The 19,082-nt window shown below is 35.7% G+C and overlaps 3 protein-coding genes across 3 annotated transcripts; all 3 read left to right on the top strand.

Moving 5' to 3' along the window:
• Positions 1 to 1,998: 1,998 nt before the first annotated feature.
• LOC145938479 (uncharacterized) lies at positions 1,999 to 5,037 on the top strand. The gene is made up of 5 exons (XM_083042154.1): positions 1,999 to 2,101; positions 2,389 to 2,527; positions 4,143 to 4,307; positions 4,509 to 4,660; positions 4,777 to 5,037. Exons 1-5 carry the CDS (start codon positions 2,040 to 2,042, stop codon positions 5,033 to 5,035), a joined length of 777 nt encoding a protein of 258 aa, XP_082898280.1. The 5' UTR covers positions 1,999 to 2,039; the 3' UTR covers positions 5,036 to 5,037.
• Positions 5,038 to 5,331: 294 nt separating this feature from the next.
• On the top strand, positions 5,332 to 6,449 carry LOC145938483 (uncharacterized). The gene is made up of 3 exons (XM_083042160.1): positions 5,332 to 5,469; positions 5,786 to 5,933; positions 6,103 to 6,449. The coding sequence occupies exons 1-3, from the start codon at positions 5,372 to 5,374 to the stop codon at positions 6,286 to 6,288; spliced, it is 432 nt and encodes a 143-aa protein (XP_082898286.1). The 5' UTR covers positions 5,332 to 5,371; the 3' UTR covers positions 6,289 to 6,449.
• A 5,445-nt stretch (positions 6,450 to 11,894) lies between these two features.
• LOC145938477 (uncharacterized) lies at positions 11,895 to 15,065 on the top strand. The gene is made up of 2 exons (XM_083042151.1): positions 11,895 to 13,370; positions 14,175 to 15,065. Exons 1-2 carry the CDS (start codon positions 12,578 to 12,580, stop codon positions 14,975 to 14,977), a joined length of 1,596 nt encoding a protein of 531 aa, XP_082898277.1. The 5' UTR covers positions 11,895 to 12,577; the 3' UTR covers positions 14,978 to 15,065.
• The last annotated feature ends 4,017 nt before the right edge of the window (positions 15,066 to 19,082 follow it).

Raw genomic sequence — 19,082 nt, 5'->3', positions numbered from 1 at the left:
ATATTTTAAATATTTCGAAATAATTTGAAATATTTTAAATATTTTTATAATTGTTTTATATAATATTTATACGTTTATATTTTACAGATTAACTATGTCTACAATTTCGCACATCAAATTGGTGAGTGTTAAATTATTATTTTAAAAAATTTTAAGGTAATGTATTTGTGAAAATTATATCAGAAATATTTTAATATATATATATATATATATATATATATATATAAGATAAAAATATTAGGAATAAACCTTTTTTCTCTGATAATTATAATATAATTTGCAATAATAGATGCATTGGTAAATTTCTTTTTATTCTTATTTTAATTCTTGTGAATTGTTTGATATTTAAATTAACCTCTTTATTTTTATACTTTTAATTTTATATAGTTATAAATATATATATATATATCACAAATTCATTATCTTGAAATGAATTAATTAAGATAAATTATTATATATATATGTGTTTAATTTTTGAAATCAACTGTTAAAAAATATTAATCGAGGATAAGGTATTATAACATATCTCTTATTTGCAACATATTTTAATATTTTAATTTTTTTGACATATTATTTCAAAATGTAATTAGCAAATTAACGCTCTTTTAATATATTTTGACAAATCAGCTAACTAAAACGTTAATTTGCTAATTAAATTTTAAAATAAAAATATGTTATAAGAATAAATATAATAATGTTATAAATAATATGTTATAATACTTTAAACTCGGATATTTTTTGACAGAAATCAGCTGATAACTGTTAAAAATATTAATCGAGTTTAAGGAATTATAACATTTATAACATTATTATTTTAATTCTTATAACATATTTTTAAAATTTAATTGGCAAATTAACGTTTTAATCAGCTGATTCTGTCAAAAAGAAAAAAAAGAGAGATTCATTTACTCGCGAAACATCTCGCGTCCTTCTTTATTCCTTTTGGCGTCCTTTTCTTTCGAAACCGAGCATTTCGCGTCTTTTTCTATTCCTCGTCGCGTTATCTCCAATTCCTTCACGCTCGAGTGAGCACGGCTCAGAAACTCGAAACGCACGTCCGAAACTCGATACGCAGATAAAAAGTGAAGCAAAAAATATATCCTTCGACCAACTTTTTCTTTCATACATTTTAGTCACCTATACTCACGATTGCACTTGTGTAGTTTCGTACGTTCTTACGAAAGTCAGTTTATTCAAAAAGCGCACTTGAACAACGATTTCTGAATTATCGCGGTTTCTCGTACCATTCTTAAATATCAGAACGATGAATCTTAATAAATGTTCAATATATTTACTGAAAAAATCAATCAATTTGTTCAAAATAAAATAAAATATCTTTTAAATGATATGTTATAATACTCTAAAACTAATATTTTAACAATTATCAGCTGATTTCTGTTAAAAAATATTATAATCGAGGATAAAGTGTGATAACATATTACTATTTTAATTTTTATAACATATATTATTTTGAAATAGAATTAGCAAATTAATACTTTAATCAGCTGATTTCTGTCAAAAAAATTAATCGAGTTCAAACAAATTTCATATTATTTTTAAAAAATTATTGTTAATATAAAATTAAAGAATGGTGTGCGCGTAGCGCGCGCTTGTGTTGCTTTAATATTATAAAATTATAATATAAATTAGATTCTCTCTTCAACTATTTTATAACTTTAATGTGACCACAATAAATAGAATGTCTAATTTTGCGAATGTTTTGATTAGACGATATTTAATAAAATAGCATTTTCCTCTGCACATGTGTCTGTTATGATTTATTTTCAACGTATTCATGTGCATTATGCGTCTTCAATAATATTCTTTATCTTCTTTCGATTCGTTATTGCGTATTGAGGATATCTATTTTATCTGTGATAAAAATATAATTGAAAAAATGTGTTATTTTGATTGATGATTGTCGAGATAAATAATCGGCAATGAGCTTATATGATAATCTGGTAATCGGATTTTATGTGAAAGATTTATATAAAAGAGATGACCATAAAAGAAATTGATATAGTTTTGTCACAATCGCCATGAAGTTTGTTTACATTATTGTTCTATTTATCACTCGGACTTTAGCCGAGTTAGAAACTTGGTAAGTACACAATGACAACACACTTTATATATACATACTATCGTTATACATTACTATTAAAATTATTGGAAATTTTGTTTGATTTTTTCCAAAATCAAACATTTTTCTCGAATCTTAAAAACTATTTTTTCTAAATATATGCAGTACAATCATAATAATTATTTATTATTTATATTTGCTTGCCAATTTTTTATTTAATTGTATGAAATACGTTTTAATTCAATTTTAATTCAATATCATTCTAATCAAATTAGAATCGTATAAATGTAAAATTTTAACAATTATAGGGATATTATCGAAGTAAAAAATCGAAATGCTAATTTAAACAAGCTTGTGGATCGTTTCACTCCTTCTATTGCACAATTGATCAAAAAGCATGGTCTGGATCCACTCAAACTTCCACGTGCTGAGCAAAAATTGTGGATGGTATATATAATACTCTCTTTACTACCACTCTAAAATTTAGAATTATTAATTAAATCATAAGATTATTTAATTAAATATTAACTATATCAACCACTTAATTAAACAACAAATACACATCGTAACACATTAGAATAAATTCTTGTTTGCTGAATAAATTCAATGAATCATCAGCGCGTGCGAATATTATTATCATTATCATTTATCAACTATGTATACAGTAAGAAATCAGTCGGTCACGTAAGAGAGTCGTTATTACGGTAAACGAACGCGAATGTTCGCTCACAATCGAATGAGAGGTCGGCTCGAAAATCGGGAGAAAGCTAGGTTTCGGGGTCAGAATCGCGATTCGAGGTCAGCGAGCCGCTGCGCGAAAGTGCGCGCACGCTTAACCTCGGGGCAGTAGAAAGCGAAACCGAAGAGTTGGGCCTTGTACGAGAGCGAGAGTGAATTCCCGGTATGACACTTTCCAGCGTTGACCTTGGGCCGAGGTGTACCACGGTCAAACGCCGAGGTCATCCCTCGCCTCGTTTTCGCCGAGTTCATTTTTGACGCTCCGAAGGCTAACGCGCGAACTTGGACGAGAGTGAAACCGAGATTTCACCCGGTAGAAGGCGAGCATGGGCTCAAGTTCAATGTCGTTGTACGTCAAATGCTTACAAATTCTTCCCGGATTGCGTCGGGCGCGAATCCAGTCATTTATCTCTCTCGATAGTATCGCAAACTTGAAGAATAGTTCGTATGAAAAGAGGAAATATTTTTTTAATCTGCAACGCTTTGAGAAAATACTAATAAATTTTATTTTGTAAAGTACTAATGATATATGTTAATCTTGCAAAGTTACTTTACGAATAAAGTCAGATTCTATTTTTAAGTATTGAAAATTCTATTAACACTTTTAACGCTTACAAGCATAATTATTAATATTTATATTTTATGTCTATATAATTAATAAAATATTACGTATACTTACATATATTTAAAATTACGTATATTTAAAATTGTCTTGCACACATTTAAAATCAAGAATAATCAATTTTCAATTTTAACTATAACATTTTTGCATAAATATCTCACAGATGTAATCACTCAATAAATTGATTAACTATTTACTTCTAATATTTACGTATATATTTTATTAATAAAATATACGTAATTATTATGTAAATTTTATTAATAAAATATACGTTAATGTTGAAAGTAAATAGTTAATCAATTTATTGAGTGATCACATGCAAAAATGTTATAGTTAAAATTGAAAATTGATTACTCTCAATTTTAAGTGTGCGTGAAACAATTTTAAATCGCGTCATTATATATATTGAAAATTTAAGAGAACTGAGAATTTTCAAAACATGGCTGATAAAGTATACATTGTTTTCGTTATAAGGATATTTGTTTTCCATTATAAGAAACTTATTAATGTTTTCACGTAGCAAGCATTTAGATAATGCAGTCGCAACGATAAGCAACTAAACATCTTACTCAACTATATGTGCTTTATTTTGTTAGATTTCGATAAAAAATGCTTCGTCTCTGAATTACCCGCGATAACGATAATTATCACGATTTTACTAAGATAAAAGTATGTTTGAGCCGTGATTAATTTTGTCGCCAGGAAAATCCAAATCTTTCCGACACGATGATATACAAAGCCGACCTCATTTTGGAGTCGGGAATATTGAAAGGTTTGTCGAATTTGAAGCGTCACAATAACGCTACCTTAATTTACGCAGACAAATTATTAAAGATGGACGTTGGCTTCGAATTCAAACTTTTGCAGGTAGCTCGAGCTAATCTTTTTATTCTTGATTTATAGCTCTTTAAAAACAATGCATGTAAGAAAAGTTGCTGATTAAATTTATATTTTTCTAAGCATTATTTTGTCTATACTTTATTTATTTTATTTTTAAAATTTTATTTATTAATATTTATTTGCATTATTACGTGTCATTATATTTTATCGCGACTTTTTAATATTCAGGGAACGTATGATTACATCGTAAATGTAGTTATTCGAAATCTTAAGGGTCGTGTTAAAGCTTCAGCGGAAAATGTACGCGCTATAATTAACATCACATTCAACACAACAAATTACATCTTGGCCCTTAAAAAATTCGACTTACAAGTTCCTAGGTAATTTCCGTTAATTGTAAAATTAATATTAGCGCAGATTTTATCTTATGATATATGTAGCCGTATAATGAAATCTTCCATATGTATAATTATAATCTAATATTTCATTATTATAGTCGCATTAAGGTGACAATCGAAAATAAGAATGGATCAGTAAATTGGATAAACACGGCTATAGCCAATATCATAGCTCCGTTCTTCAAGAATACTATTATGACCGCTGTACGAAAGGAAGCTTCGCATGCGATTCGAACGTATTTAAATGAGATAAATCGTAAAATTGCTCCACACAAAAAATTGACTCATATTTTAAAATATCAATTGTTGAATGAGAGCTTAAATGGACATCGTAATTTACTAATACAAACTTTCTAATACAATATTGTTTGTACATATTTTTTTATCTCCAATGTTTTTTAAATATATATGTTATATGTTTTATTATATATATTCTATACATTTATAAGCGTACAACCTTATAAATCTACGTTGATATATAGTAAGATTTCTATTTCCAATTTATAGCTATTTTTATGTGATAATGTTTATTATAGACAAATTGGTAATCTATAGATTACGAAATCTCTCAGTTTCATGATACCTAATTAGACTTGCTATCGCTACCGGTTAAAGTCAAATCGATAAGACATAATCAGATAGTAGGGATTGAGAATAAAAATAGAGGAAATTGTCAAGTCGCCCAGTAGTTGAATGTTCAGTGCAATCATGGCCTGTCGAATACAATTGGTTTTTCTCCTCGCAATCATAGCATTGGTGTACAGCGAGCTTGCATTCGAAGAGCAGAGCTTGTAAGTTTTTGTGTGCTAATAAATCTTCGCAACTTCACGTAATTTTATTTTTTATCTATCTAACTTTATTCCGAGAATTAAGCTAGCGAGAATTTAGGTAGCAATTGATCTTTTAATATTTTTAACATCGCTCGAATTGCAATTGATTTTGCAATTAATTTGACGATAAATGCACTCTTTAAATTTTTTTCATACAAATTTTGAAATTTTTCTCTTACGATCAGAAAGTTATATCAGTTAACTATGGCTTTAAGTTCAATTTGAACGAGTTATGAATGAAACATTCGACACGCGTACACATTTCTATATTGTACAGTTTTACTTCTACAAATGACGGAAAGAAAGTAGTGATTCTTGATGAGAAAATCGATGCTTTGCTACCGGTTATACGTAAATTTATTTTGGAAAATGGGTTAGATCCAACGGAAGTAGCAAGTATTTCCGAAAGTCTTTTGCCAAAATTGGTAAGTAATTATTCAACTATATAATAGATTTTGTTTTTTTTTCTGATTATCATGTTTTCTAATTTTGATAGAAAAAATTAAACGTTTATTTATAAATAATCAAAATATATCTTTGAAAGAGATACAGCCAACACAATACATATACATATATATATAAAAAATATTTTAGCCTGGAAAATTTAAAGGAAGTATCGATCTTACGGAAGGAAAGTTGCAAAATTTATCAACAATCAAACGTACCAAACGAGTACTTGGAATATACAAGAACAAAACTTTAACGTTGGATATGAATCTTGGATTTGACGTTTTGGATGTAATAAAACGAGACAGATACAATAACGCTAATCAATATTAAAACGTTGCAACAATTTTTAAAACAAAGAAGTATATTTCTTGATCTTTATTTGTATAATTTTCAGTGTAGCTACGAATATGCTCTCAAATACCTTTATTACAAGAGGTATGGTAACGTATATGGCCGTTTCTACGACCTGGACGTTAACATTGTATCGAGGATTGATATGGTTGATTATTATATATATCTCGATTCCATCAAGTTTTCGGAAGTTAGGTAAATATTGCTGTTTACATTTTCTCTATACCTTTCGCGCATAGTACGACAAACGAAACATGTAGAAGAAGAACCCGATCACGTAAATATCGAGTGCGATGAAATGTTTATCAATTCTCGATGTCATAAATCAAATTGCATCGATTCATGGTGATAGCGAATTGTTTTCGCGATTGTGATAAATTTGCAATATTGAGCAGGTGATCAGGATCAAAATGGCAAGCAGATAATAATCATAACGCGGTATCTGAAATTATAGATTGATAATCGTCGGTTTTAATCGAAAAACAATAATCACCCTATAAAAATTGTCGTCGAACTTTATTTCAACTCTTACAGATCGTGTCTTATTGATTTTCGAATTTAATTATCGATATTTGTATTCGCAAGTGAGGTATCTCACTTTCAGTTGACGCTCAACGATAAAGTATCGATCGAAAATTTTAATATAATACATAAATTAATTTTACGAGTTTACAAATTTAATTTAATTTATAATTGCGTACTATTTATAAGTTACTATAAGTTATATAAGTATGAATTTTATACATATAGTTTTGATCGATACGACACCTTTGTTTTTTTCCGCAGAAAATACGACATTAAATTTGAGGGTCATCTTTTGGATCCCGTTTTAAACATTCTGACTAAAGTAGTCACAACAATTTTCCGAAACCGTATATTGACAGGCATTGAGGAGCGTTCTCTAAAGATTTTCGGTGAGAAAATCGACGAGTGGAATAATAAGTTTCCGCGACCAAATTTGACGATCATTGACGAATGGTTTAATAACTTGGATACGTGCAAGAAAAATTATGAATTCTCATTTTAAGAACTTCTCATTTATTTTTAAAATACCCTATTCTAAAATAGGAAAGTTATAATAGCAAAAGTTCTTCCAAAAATTAAATACGAATTTTTACGTTTGAATTACTGAGTATAATCTTTTTATCACCTATATATAAAAAGATATTATATCATATATATATTTTTATATAATATTTATATGATATATAATATTTTTGTATAATATTTTTAATATAATATTTTAATAAAATCCTTTTTTTAATACTAGCATTTAGTTTTGCGATAATTATATTATGATAATCGATTTATATGCATTTCGTTATTTTAATAAATCTCAAGTAATTCGCAACAAGGTATATGATTTTCTTCCTAACATTAATTGATTTGTCAACATAAAATATTCTCGAAAGTGAATAAATTATTCTCATTCAATATAATACATAACATTAAATATTTTTATCTTTACCATTCAACAATACTGCAACAACTGAACGATAAGCGCCGTTTAATGTTTCACAAAATAATTATCATTGATAAACGATATTTTGATTATAAATCTTGACAGTTTAATCTGTCCAGGAAATATCTTTATACGAATAATATAATTATCACGATAATAAAGACATAAAATTTACAAGTATGTAAAATTGAGAAAGAGAGAGAGAGAGAGAGAGAGAGAGAGAGAGAGAGAGAGCAGAAAAATATTTTACAATGCATTCCGTATTCACAGAAGCAAACTACAGTTAGTTTCGACAGGCGAGGGACGAGTAGCGTTGAGCCTATCTAAAGTATCGATCAATGCATTATTTACGACATTGTTAGCCGCAACTTGGCGTGCACAACTCGTGCCGCTTAATCTTATTAAACTTGGCCAAGTTTCCTGGGCACGTCGCATCTTGGCGCTGTTGTATCATCGACCTCGCGAACCGGCGATAGCGCAATCTGCATAGAGATGGCTCCATGAAAATCCATGGGGTGGTCTCTGGGGATATCGCGAGAAGTGTACGCGACGCTCTTGTTTATACATATGCAATATTGCGCGGATATCGCGAGCACGGATCGCCAGATCGATAATACCAGGTGTGCTAATACTAATATTCCGATACCTCGTTTTATCCATCCCGCTGTATCTAATTGCTCTTGTCGATTACTGATGCCTTTTGATCTTTGAATCACTGAACTGAAAATTTCTAATGGAAGTCATAATATATTAATAGCGCAGAGAGAGAGAGAGAGAGAGAGAGAGAGAGAGAAAGAGAGAACAGTCAATAATTTCGTAGAAAATATGTTAAAATATATATGTATTTAAAAAAATATTTTATATATATAAAATTTAGTATATACTTTAATACATATATATTTTAATATATTTATATATTAAATGTATATTTTATGATTAATTTAATGTAATTTGATAATTAATTTTTACGTAACGCGCGCTACCTATTCATTTATCATTGCATTTTATTGATGAAGAAGAATTAATTTAATACCAGGAATTTGCAAAATTCTAATAGCACATATCTCTTTACCCTAGTGAACATTGTACATTAATACGCTTATGCGACGAAGGCTGCCTGTTACCAGGTGTATCTGGATACACACAGAAGCTTCTATTTATCCATATAAATTTAACTGACGTTCATAGAGTATAAGATTTAGTCAATGTACTCGTACATTTATATTGCTAAAACAACATTCAAAATGTAAATTTGTATAACGTTACATAAAGTAAAAAGCATTTCTATATGAAATCCTCTTCTTCTCACTCAAATTGCAATTTTTTATATATGTAATATTATATATATTCTTTATATAAAAACATTTATCTCTCTAATTCTTATAATAAACAATTTCTGTATGTGTGTCGGATTTGTGTGTCTATAAATTACATAAACTTTTGAAGGAAAGAGATATATATGCATATATGTATGTATTTTAAGATTTGCCATTCTTGCGAATTCTAGCTTTAAAATTCGCAATGGTTCGTAATATCTCAGTTGTCGAGAGGTTGACGATTCGCGACAGACGCATGCTTGCATTATCCGCGATGATGCCGAGGCATACCTATCTGGCTTATATACATATGCTTCACATACTAGATCAGATACTCTATATAGAGCCGAACCGAGAGCAAACCGCGCTATTGTCCGTCTTTGCGTATCTAGTATCCGACGTCGCTGCCTACTATTGATCGTGATACCTGCATGCCGAAGGATTATGAACTGCATTGTCGCTTGCTATGTCGTGTCCCGCAGATATCGCTGATGCATCTGGGCATGAAGCTGACTCGTCGAATTTACGGAAAGTTGCCAGAAATCTGATTTCTACCGTACGGTAGAGAGTTTTGATTGAATATGACATTGCAGTTGATCTAATTTTACGGTTAGGAGGTATCACTAAATTAGCAGCATCCATTATGGATACAAAATTATAAGTTTTCAAATTTGATAGTTAATTTTTTTTCAATAAGATGAATCTCTCTGTTCGCAACTATATGAGAAAAGTTTCATATCTTTGAGATATTAACGCGTAATTTAAAGGACTAATTTTCGATTGTCAAGATACAACAATTATTCACATTTTGTATGTCCTCTCAATTTGAAGTGTCAAAGTTTCGTGTGATAGTAGCAGTCTTAAGCGAGGGGTACATAACTTTATCTCGAAATCATGCCGGTGCAAATCAAAGTTTGGCTCAGCTGTTGAGCCCACATTCAGCACGGTATTATTAATCCGAAACGTTTCGCGCGGAGACAAAAGCAGATGTAACTAGCGGGGATTTTCCCCTTTTCCTTCGGTCTCTTTGTATTTGCCGACTAGGCGGAAACTGATATGAGAGACACGTCGACAGATTACTTCAAGTTGGGCGCTGATTAGTTACGCGGCGCGAGACGAGTCGTCTGTATATGGGGAAAATTCGGAGAAACGCGACAAAATGGAGAGATATAAAGTTCAGTGAGATTATATACGGCGAGAGTAAACACGCAGTCAAATTGCGCTTTATGAAAATCGCTGATGTCGCGAAAGATGTCGAGTTCGAGGGAAATTAGTTACCTCCGAATCGGACGTCAAAATAAAATTGCTTCGAAAAAAAAAGAAAACGGATTTTGTCCGGATTTTAAAGTTAAAATCAAGTATTTCTATACGTCATATTTTTTTTATGTCTGTCAGAGTATCGTGAATTTTTCCTCCGGATCGTGTGTGGATTTTCGCGTATATATATTTGCTCCCATGATCTTTACATCTCCTTGGCAAGATATAAAATTCAGATAACGCGGTTGCTCTCTCGGCATGAAAATAAATCTCGATTTCTCACGACTGCATCAGACCTTGCACGAATTCGCGAATCCTTTACTTTACATATCGATATAGATCCTTGGATACTTCGCGATCGAAACTACTATTAATAGAAATGCGAATCATGTAGCAAGATCGTATGGAACAAGGTTACTTAATGGGGGGAGTGAAGTAAGAAGTACCGCCGTCTCGGCTTCGCTGTGTCTCTATCAATGAACAAAATTAACTCGTATTTGTACAGATGCTGCGCAATGTGGAGCGTCTGTCATTTTCGCGCTCTACGCTCAATTGATTTAGTGGGACGCGACAATTTAATCAGAGTATCTAAAGTATCTAAGTAACGAACAATCTTGAGCCTAGTAATTCGCGACATTTACATAATGGCGTCTTATGTATAAAATAAAACATCAATCCATCTATATCTCAATCTATCTGTATCATCGATATACGAAAAAAGTATCATTACAATTATAAAATTATTTATTGTAAAATTATATAATTATATAATTATATATAATATATAATGTATTATATATAATAAAATAATTCTATAATTATTTATGCCGATTTTAGCTTAGAGATTCAAGAAGTAATATAAATTATTCTCGAGTAATTTTTCTCATAACATTTTTTTTTTATTTGCATCGAGTTTTTCCGTTCGGCCTTCGAGCTGAGAAATCACGGCCGCGAGAAGGCTCCAGCAGCCGAATTGCAGATTGGATGCTGGACATTATGCGGATTGCCACGGCCCATGCCGAAGCTGTCCGAGTCAAACCGAGCGGGGCCGAGCGGAATCGCGCTAACGAGAGAACGACGAGCATGTTTGTCTCGACGCGGAGGCTCCGCCGCGCCGCGATAAAGCCGAGCTGAGCGGATGCGCTGCGCCGCTTTGTAGCGAGGCCGACTGCAGCCGCACACCCATTCAGTAGCGGATCCACCAAGGCGCCGCATTTCAGCATTTTGCCGAAATACGCGTTGCTCGTGCGAAATGTTCCGAAGTGGATAATTTCTCCGGTAGATTCAATTTAAAAAAATAGCAATAGCAAACAACTGATAGATATTGAGATTGATATTCAAACTGATGAAGATGGAGAATATTTTCTGGGAAGAGTTTTAATTATACATATTATTTTGCCTAATTAATTTAAATTTTGTTATAAGCATGATATTTGATCTAAAAAAAATAATTAAATTAATGATATTAAACAATTTTGATATTAATAATTTGTAGAACGCGAAACAAAGTTATTTCATTGTCAAAGGAGCATTCGCTCTCGATGCAACAATTCCTTTTCATAAAGTTTCCGGAAGCTGGAGAAAGTAATTTCGCTGTTGGGGGTTGATAAATTAATCAGTGAAACTACACGATATTGTTTTCATTTGCTAATTCGATCAGTTAATATTCACTTTCGCTTCTCGAATCTTAATTATATAGAAGCTTAATTAAGTACTCCGAGATTATCCGCTCCGGAATAGCTCGCACGCTCCTGCGCGGCTTGCCGAAGCCGATGGTAGTTTACTCGCTCGGCGTCGTCGTCCCGAACTCCTGACCCTCTTTCCTTCTCTTGCACGCGCGCGATCCGCGCCGCGCGGAGTCGCGCCGAGACGCGGAGACGCGCTGAGTCAAGCCGAGTCACGCCGAGCGGTGCCGAGCGGGACCGAGCGCCGGGGTCGAGCGGAGCCGAAGGCCTCGCGGCTGGCCACGACGCGCGCGAGTAGCACTACATCGTCGGAGCGTGTGTGTGCGTACGTGCGCTTGTACCCGCTCCGCGTTCTCCTCTTGTATCCTCTCGTCGCGAGGACGAGGACCCGACATTGAATCCATCTTCATCGTCGGCTTCGTACTCTCTTCAGCGTCGTCTCAAGCGCGGCATCAGGATCATCAGGATCACCAGTCATCGTCTCGGCTTGCCTCGCCTGCGCCTCGTGTCTGTGCGCCGCGTCCTTTCCGGCTGGCCCGCGCGCGTGTATGGACGACACGCGCGCACGAGCCGACGAGGATATAGCCCTGGATTCGTGCCGCTTACGCTCGTCCGCTCGGCTCGGCTTCGCCGCGAGCATCGCAACTACCACCGCTGTCACCGCGAGCACCTCTACGACCACCGCCGCCAACTCGTCGAGCGTCGTCGCCACCACCTGCCGCGTCGCGAGACGCAAGAGGAAGAAGAGAAGGCGTCAACGGCTTCCTGCGAGCAACGACGACGCGACCGGCGTCGCCTCTTCCACCCGGAGCAGCGCTACCCTTGTCACACCGAGCGGTAGCAATAACGTAACCGAGAGCAGCCCGGCCGACGCAGCCGACTGCGTCGTCCTCGAGCCTGACGCTGACGTCGCCGAGGACAACAACGCAGGGGGGCTATCGGATAACTCGGTGGCGGCGCGGGTCGATAAACCGAGAAGCCGCCACCACCTCGCCGCCTCCTCCTCGGAGCAGCAGCACGCCTCTTCGGCGGCCGTCAGCGGGGAAGTCGGTCAGCCGCGCGTCGGAGGAGGAAGCGGCACGCGTGCGGCGGCCGCCTCCTCCGTCGGCACTACCTCCGGCACCGTCACGCTTCTCAATCGACGCGCCGGCAAACGCGGCTCGCCACGGCGATGCAACGCCGCCGGCGGACGTAGGAGCGCGATGACGATGGACCTTCAGCGGCTCATCAGCGAGGTGCACGCAAGACCCGCGATCTGGGACCAGAAGAATGTCAACTATCACAATCGCGATGTCATACTGAAGATGTGGCGGGAGATCGCGAGGGCCTGCGAGGTATCGAGTGAGTAGAGAGAACCGGCCCCGCGCATTAGATGAATGATGATCTCTCTCTCTCTATTTCTCTCTCTTTCCAGCCACGCATTCGTCCTTGTAAATACGTTTGTATATGCATATTATGTGCGCACGTGTGGAGATGGTTGTTCGCGAGATTGGTCGACCGCTCGATGGGTGGGTGGGTGGGATACGAGTCGATTGGTCGTCAGGTTCGTACATTGTATTCGCGAGTACCCCCGAAATCGCTCAAGGTACCTCGAATGTACGCGGTGTATCTATAGTGCGTATCTCGGATAGGAGAGCCGGCGAGGCTGATGGAGAGAGGATCGTAAAAAGACGTCGGTAAAGACGACGAGAAATCGAACAGAGCCGAGGCGACCAGAGGACCTGTTCGCCGGAACAGGTCGATAGTTACGCGTCTCCGCGAGAGGAGAACCCGACCGGAGAAAGAGATAGGCTGCTAGTTCGCTCGAAGCACCGCCAGGTCGCACACTGATGCCACTGTGTATACAAGATTGGGCTTATGCAAATTTTTTTTCTTTTTGATAAGCGTGTCACGCACGTGCGCGCTATCATGCCGAACAAACATGTTGAAAAGAGATGAAAGTACAAACTTAGTTATTGATTCACCATCAATAAACATCAATCATTCTCTGTTGACTTGCATAAGAGACTAGGTTTTTAATTCTTTGATGTACTGGTAGCTAAATTTCTGTATAGTCTTACAGCTTTCGGAATCTTCAAGTTTCCGGAGCAGACAATGATTTGTAAGTTGCATTATAGAAACGCAGCGTTTTTCTTTATGTTCCAGCTGACGTAGCCAAGTCTAAATGGAAACACCTCCGCGACAACTTCCGGAACGAGCTGAAGAAGACTTATCGGGGTAAGTGCGACGGTGGCGGCGGCACCGAGCACGACTCCAAGTGGGTCTGGTTTAAGAGCCTGTTCTTCCTGCGGGACCAAATGAACTCCAGAGTGATTGGCTGCGCCCTGTCGCAAAACTGCATAGGCCAGATCGGTATGCGCTCGTCGCCCGATGGCACCCAGATCGAGCCGCAGATCGACATCCTCGAAGGCCACGAGGAGACGCAGTTCGACGATCTGGACGGCGATTCCTGCCAGTCGTTGCTGTCCAATGACGATGGCCTGCATCAGGTGATGCCGCCGCCGAAAATGAGCAAGATCATCGGCCGGAAGCGGACGTTCATGGACGCGATCGATAACGATTACGGGGTGGAAATAGATCGGAAACGATACGAGTCGCTGCAGAAAAGGCTGGCGATCGGTTCCGAGGACGAGGACGACACCTATCACTTCCTCATGAGCGTCCGGAATCCCCTAAGGAGTCTGCCTCTGGACAGACAGATGTTCGTACGACTCAAGATCCAGGAGCTCGTCTACAACGAGATCAATTCGCAAAATCAGCAGCAACAGACGGCGACTCGCGGTGTCTACGATACGTCCTCGCAAAACCAGGATGTGAAGCCGCCGCGAACCGGAAACGGCGGCAACGGCGTTGTCGGGGGCGACGTCGTCAACGACATGTCGAATCCGACGTCGTTGCTACAGAATTGCACGCCCGAGGGATCCAGCGACGACGCCTTCTTCGGCTGACGAGAACCCATCGCGATTTAATTCGCTTATAGAGAGACGTAAGAATTATAATTTTATTAATAGAGAATAAAAACGATGGTATTTTTTCAGTAACATCCGGCGCAGTCTTCGCGCATTTTTTCTCTCCCCCTCGTAAAACAACAATCTCCTTCTCCGGTATCCCCTATAGATTCCATTTTAATCATTAATATGGAATAAAGTCATCTAACAATTATGTGTATATAATATTCTTTCTTGAGTTTAGAGAATTCATTAAAAATTAAATTAATTTAAAAAATTTTTTACCTGGCCTGAACTAACGAAAAATAATCATCAGCATTGAACGTGATAAGATCGACATGATGATTCTATAATTCATTATCATTTCGCGAAATTAAAAATTTTTTTAAAAATAAAAATATTCGTAAATTCTGTCCGGCGAATAATCTGTCTCTCGACATATATGTTTTCGCTCTTAAAATATTTCCACTTTTGTCGCAAACCAAGGCAAGCTCTTTAATTAATGAAGGATCCATCGGTCGCTGGTACAATTAGTATTATTAGCGCATGCGCGCCTCACCTATATCTACGTCACGACGGAAGCGCGATTATATTCCGCTGCGACAACTGATCCTCTCTCGGCTCGCCGTGTTTTCCTCTCTTCGTGATTAAAAAGCATGAACAATCACACACACATACACACACAGGGAAGAAATATCACAGATGTGCGGGTCACGTCGAAGCTTGACGCAATATGGGAGGGTGCGTTGTCCTGGTCGCTGGACGCACCCTTCCCGAAAGGGTGCGGAGTTGACCAAATTTACCAACGTCGACCGTGTATTACGTTCATTAACCCTTCGTTGCGAAAACACGCGAGTGATCGCGACCGGCTGATCCGTCGAGATGACGTATTTAAAAGTTTTTCCAGTCTCTAGAAACTTCTAATATCTCTCTATCGCTGATGAATAATAAATCTGCAATATCATACTTAGTAAATTATTTATAAATATTTTTTTAGTTGCGAGAAAAAATATATACAAATGATAAACTTAATATCTCTTCTTTGCTGAAATGAATAATAAATTTGGAATATTATAATTGCAAATAAATTATTTATAAATATTTTTTTAATTGCGAGAACAAAAATATGCATATAATACAAGTGATGGAAATTAATGCCTATATCTACACCGAGAGAATTTTCTTTTAGAATTTACCCTAAAAATCATGGTAATTGTGGGACAATATATAAAATATATAATTTTATTATGCAGTTTAGTAAAATTAATCAAACAAATGTTTTATATTTTATTGTAATAGATATTATTATTTTTATTGTGATAAATATTAATCAGAGAAATTCTCATAAAATTCTTTTCATACCATATTGTCCCACAATTACCATTTTCTCATAGGATAAATTCTAAGAGAAAATTTTCTCTGCGTAAAAACGAATTTTCTCAAGTAGTGAATATCCCGAGGACGCGTTACTTATTACGTTATTGGCTATCAGCTGTGCGTATCAGTTGTGCGAAGAGTCCGTCCTCTCTTTTTTTTTCAAGGCGAATCCTAGCCAGTCTTCTGAAACGGACTAATGAGACGCAGCGTCAATAGGAGTTTTACATCTGCATTATAATGTGGTATTTTTCTCGAGGCACCGTGAAACCGCGCATAATTTTGGAAAGACCGTGTTTCGTGCAAATCTGTGCGTAAATTTAAATAATGAACATCGAAAGTAACATGTTTGAACGTAATTACGAGGTATACGAGCTGTAAATTTCACGAATATCGTTAATTTTTTAATTATGATAATGAAATGTGAGTATACTTTTAGCAAAACTGTCCTTTCAAAATTATTAAAACGATATTATCCCGATTTAATTATAAAATTAATACTTTTTTTTAAATAATAATTTAAAACGGTTGATAAGAACAATATTGTGTGCTAAAGATTAACTGCTCGTAGCAGTGTATTTTTTTCTTACACACTCGTATATTACATTGATTAAAATATCTGCAACGTGTAGTTACATACGAGATGCTATCTCACCCTACATATTAAAAGTAAAATAGAAAAACAGAATCATCGTGATCCGCCCGTGATGGATGGATTGACATCGATCATTTAATAGTCACACATGCTCGACAGTGTATATCAATCATATCTCCAGAAAAAAATATCTCTGCTTGTCACGCAATGATTAAATATCGATATAATATATGTTGACGTTGTTTTGCATGTAGCCATATATTTAATTAATTTCAAAAAGGATTTTATTTCAAATTTATTAAAATGAAAAACAATTAGTAGAAAATAACAATGTAATAATTATATATATATATATATATATATATATATAAATGTATAATAATTATTTAAACCAAAGAAGAGAATATTCTTATAGACATTAACACATTATCTCGCTTTGCTTTAGAAAATAAATCCAATATAATTCTTACCAATTTTTACATATTAAACAAAATAGAAAATGAATGAATAATTCTCATAAATTTTTATATATTAAAAATTTGAAAATATATATTATATATACATACAAATATGGAGATATTTAACAAAGTTATGTGTGGAAGTTATATGTAAAAAGTTTAGATGTGCAATTTAATTTATATATATTTGATTGTATCGCGGACGATTTATCGGGAGATTTTGTAACAAGCCGATACTCGATCGATCTAATTTACGCAAATTTCACAATTCGATTAACGACGCGATACTTCATCCAATTGCGTTATGCACTGACGTTGCCGGGCTAATGGACAGTTATTATCGTCCGACCGGCGGATAATGGGCAATGGACTTTGCGGCGGATGGGCGAGATGGAAACGCTAATTTTGTTGTCGCACCCTGTATACGTTAAATTGTAACCCGCAGGAGAGAAAGAGAGAAAGAGGTCTATATGTGCTCGTCTACGCACACACGTATCGCGGCATTTGCGTTGGTAAAAGCCTTTTATATAGCTATCGAGAGTGCGCGTTCCGACCCGACTACTCTCTCGTCTACTACTTCAAATATACCGAGTGGTCAAATTAATTGCTGATTCGCGAAAATGTATATGTTTTGCATCTCGTTGTTATTCGGAATTTCGCGAGTTTTTTTTTCTTTTGTTTTATTTTGCGAAAACACTCACGAGGCTGATAAACAGCGTTCTCGAATGACGTTTTTGTTTTGCCGGAACTCTCGGGGTCGAATTAGAGCAGCAATCTGAACAATGATAACAATTTGTTGGAACGATTTAAAGTGGACGCTGCAATTTTCGCTCGAAAATTGAAGTACGTTTCTACAGTATCCAAAGCATGATATATTCGCAATTATACTTTTATCAACTTAGCTTTTAGGTTTTCAATGTGAAAAACATTTAAATTTCAATTTTCCTTGGTACGATATCAAGAAATAAAATAAATCTAAATTTGAGATTTTATTTTTACTAAATCTATCTGTCTCTCCTAAATTTTTCTCGCCTACGCTTCTTTAGGGAGGATAGCAGGATTTAATAGAATTAAAATCTCGAATGAAGATTTATTTAATTTCTTGGTATCGTATCAAGAAAAATTAATACCTGGCTCTTACTTGCTCGCTGAAATTTAAATATACCTTTTATTCTATATGTATATTACATATTACTAGATAATTTACGCGAAAGACACAAAAGATGATACGAATATCGTTCTAAAGTTCTCGGATTTTCAGATTTCTCCGGAGAGAAAAACTTGAGAGCGAAAAGTTAATTCTTCCCAACTTCAAAAGTAAATTCTCTCTTGCAGAAAGTGGGTTGGACCATCGTCGCGGGGCTCGTAACAAACCACCGTACAGCGTGTTCTTAACATTGTACATTTCGGATGCGAACTTTCCAACTTGTCTCAGAGAACGGGAAAACGTATTATACAATATATATTTCAACGTAAGGGGCGAGATGCGGCGTCTCATCGCGGAAATTCTCCGTCTCCATTATACGGGTTCATATATAGACTAAAATCGCGCGATATACTTCGATGCACCGTGACTGTTACACATTATATCGACGTGGATGCCACTGACACCGCTGAATGCGACGTATTGTGCGACGTCCCCGTCGCACTCGCTCTCGCCGTCCCGATAACGTCGTCC

Source organism: Prenolepis imparis, unplaced genomic scaffold, assembly GCF_030444845.1.
Source record: "Prenolepis imparis isolate NDT839.2.m4 unplaced genomic scaffold, iyPreImpa1.0 SCAF_7, whole genome shotgun sequence".
Taxonomy (NCBI): Eukaryota; Metazoa; Arthropoda; class Insecta; order Hymenoptera; family Formicidae; genus Prenolepis; species Prenolepis imparis.
The sequence above is the reverse complement of the archived record's forward strand: the minus strand, read 5'-3'. Positions and strand labels throughout refer to the sequence as shown.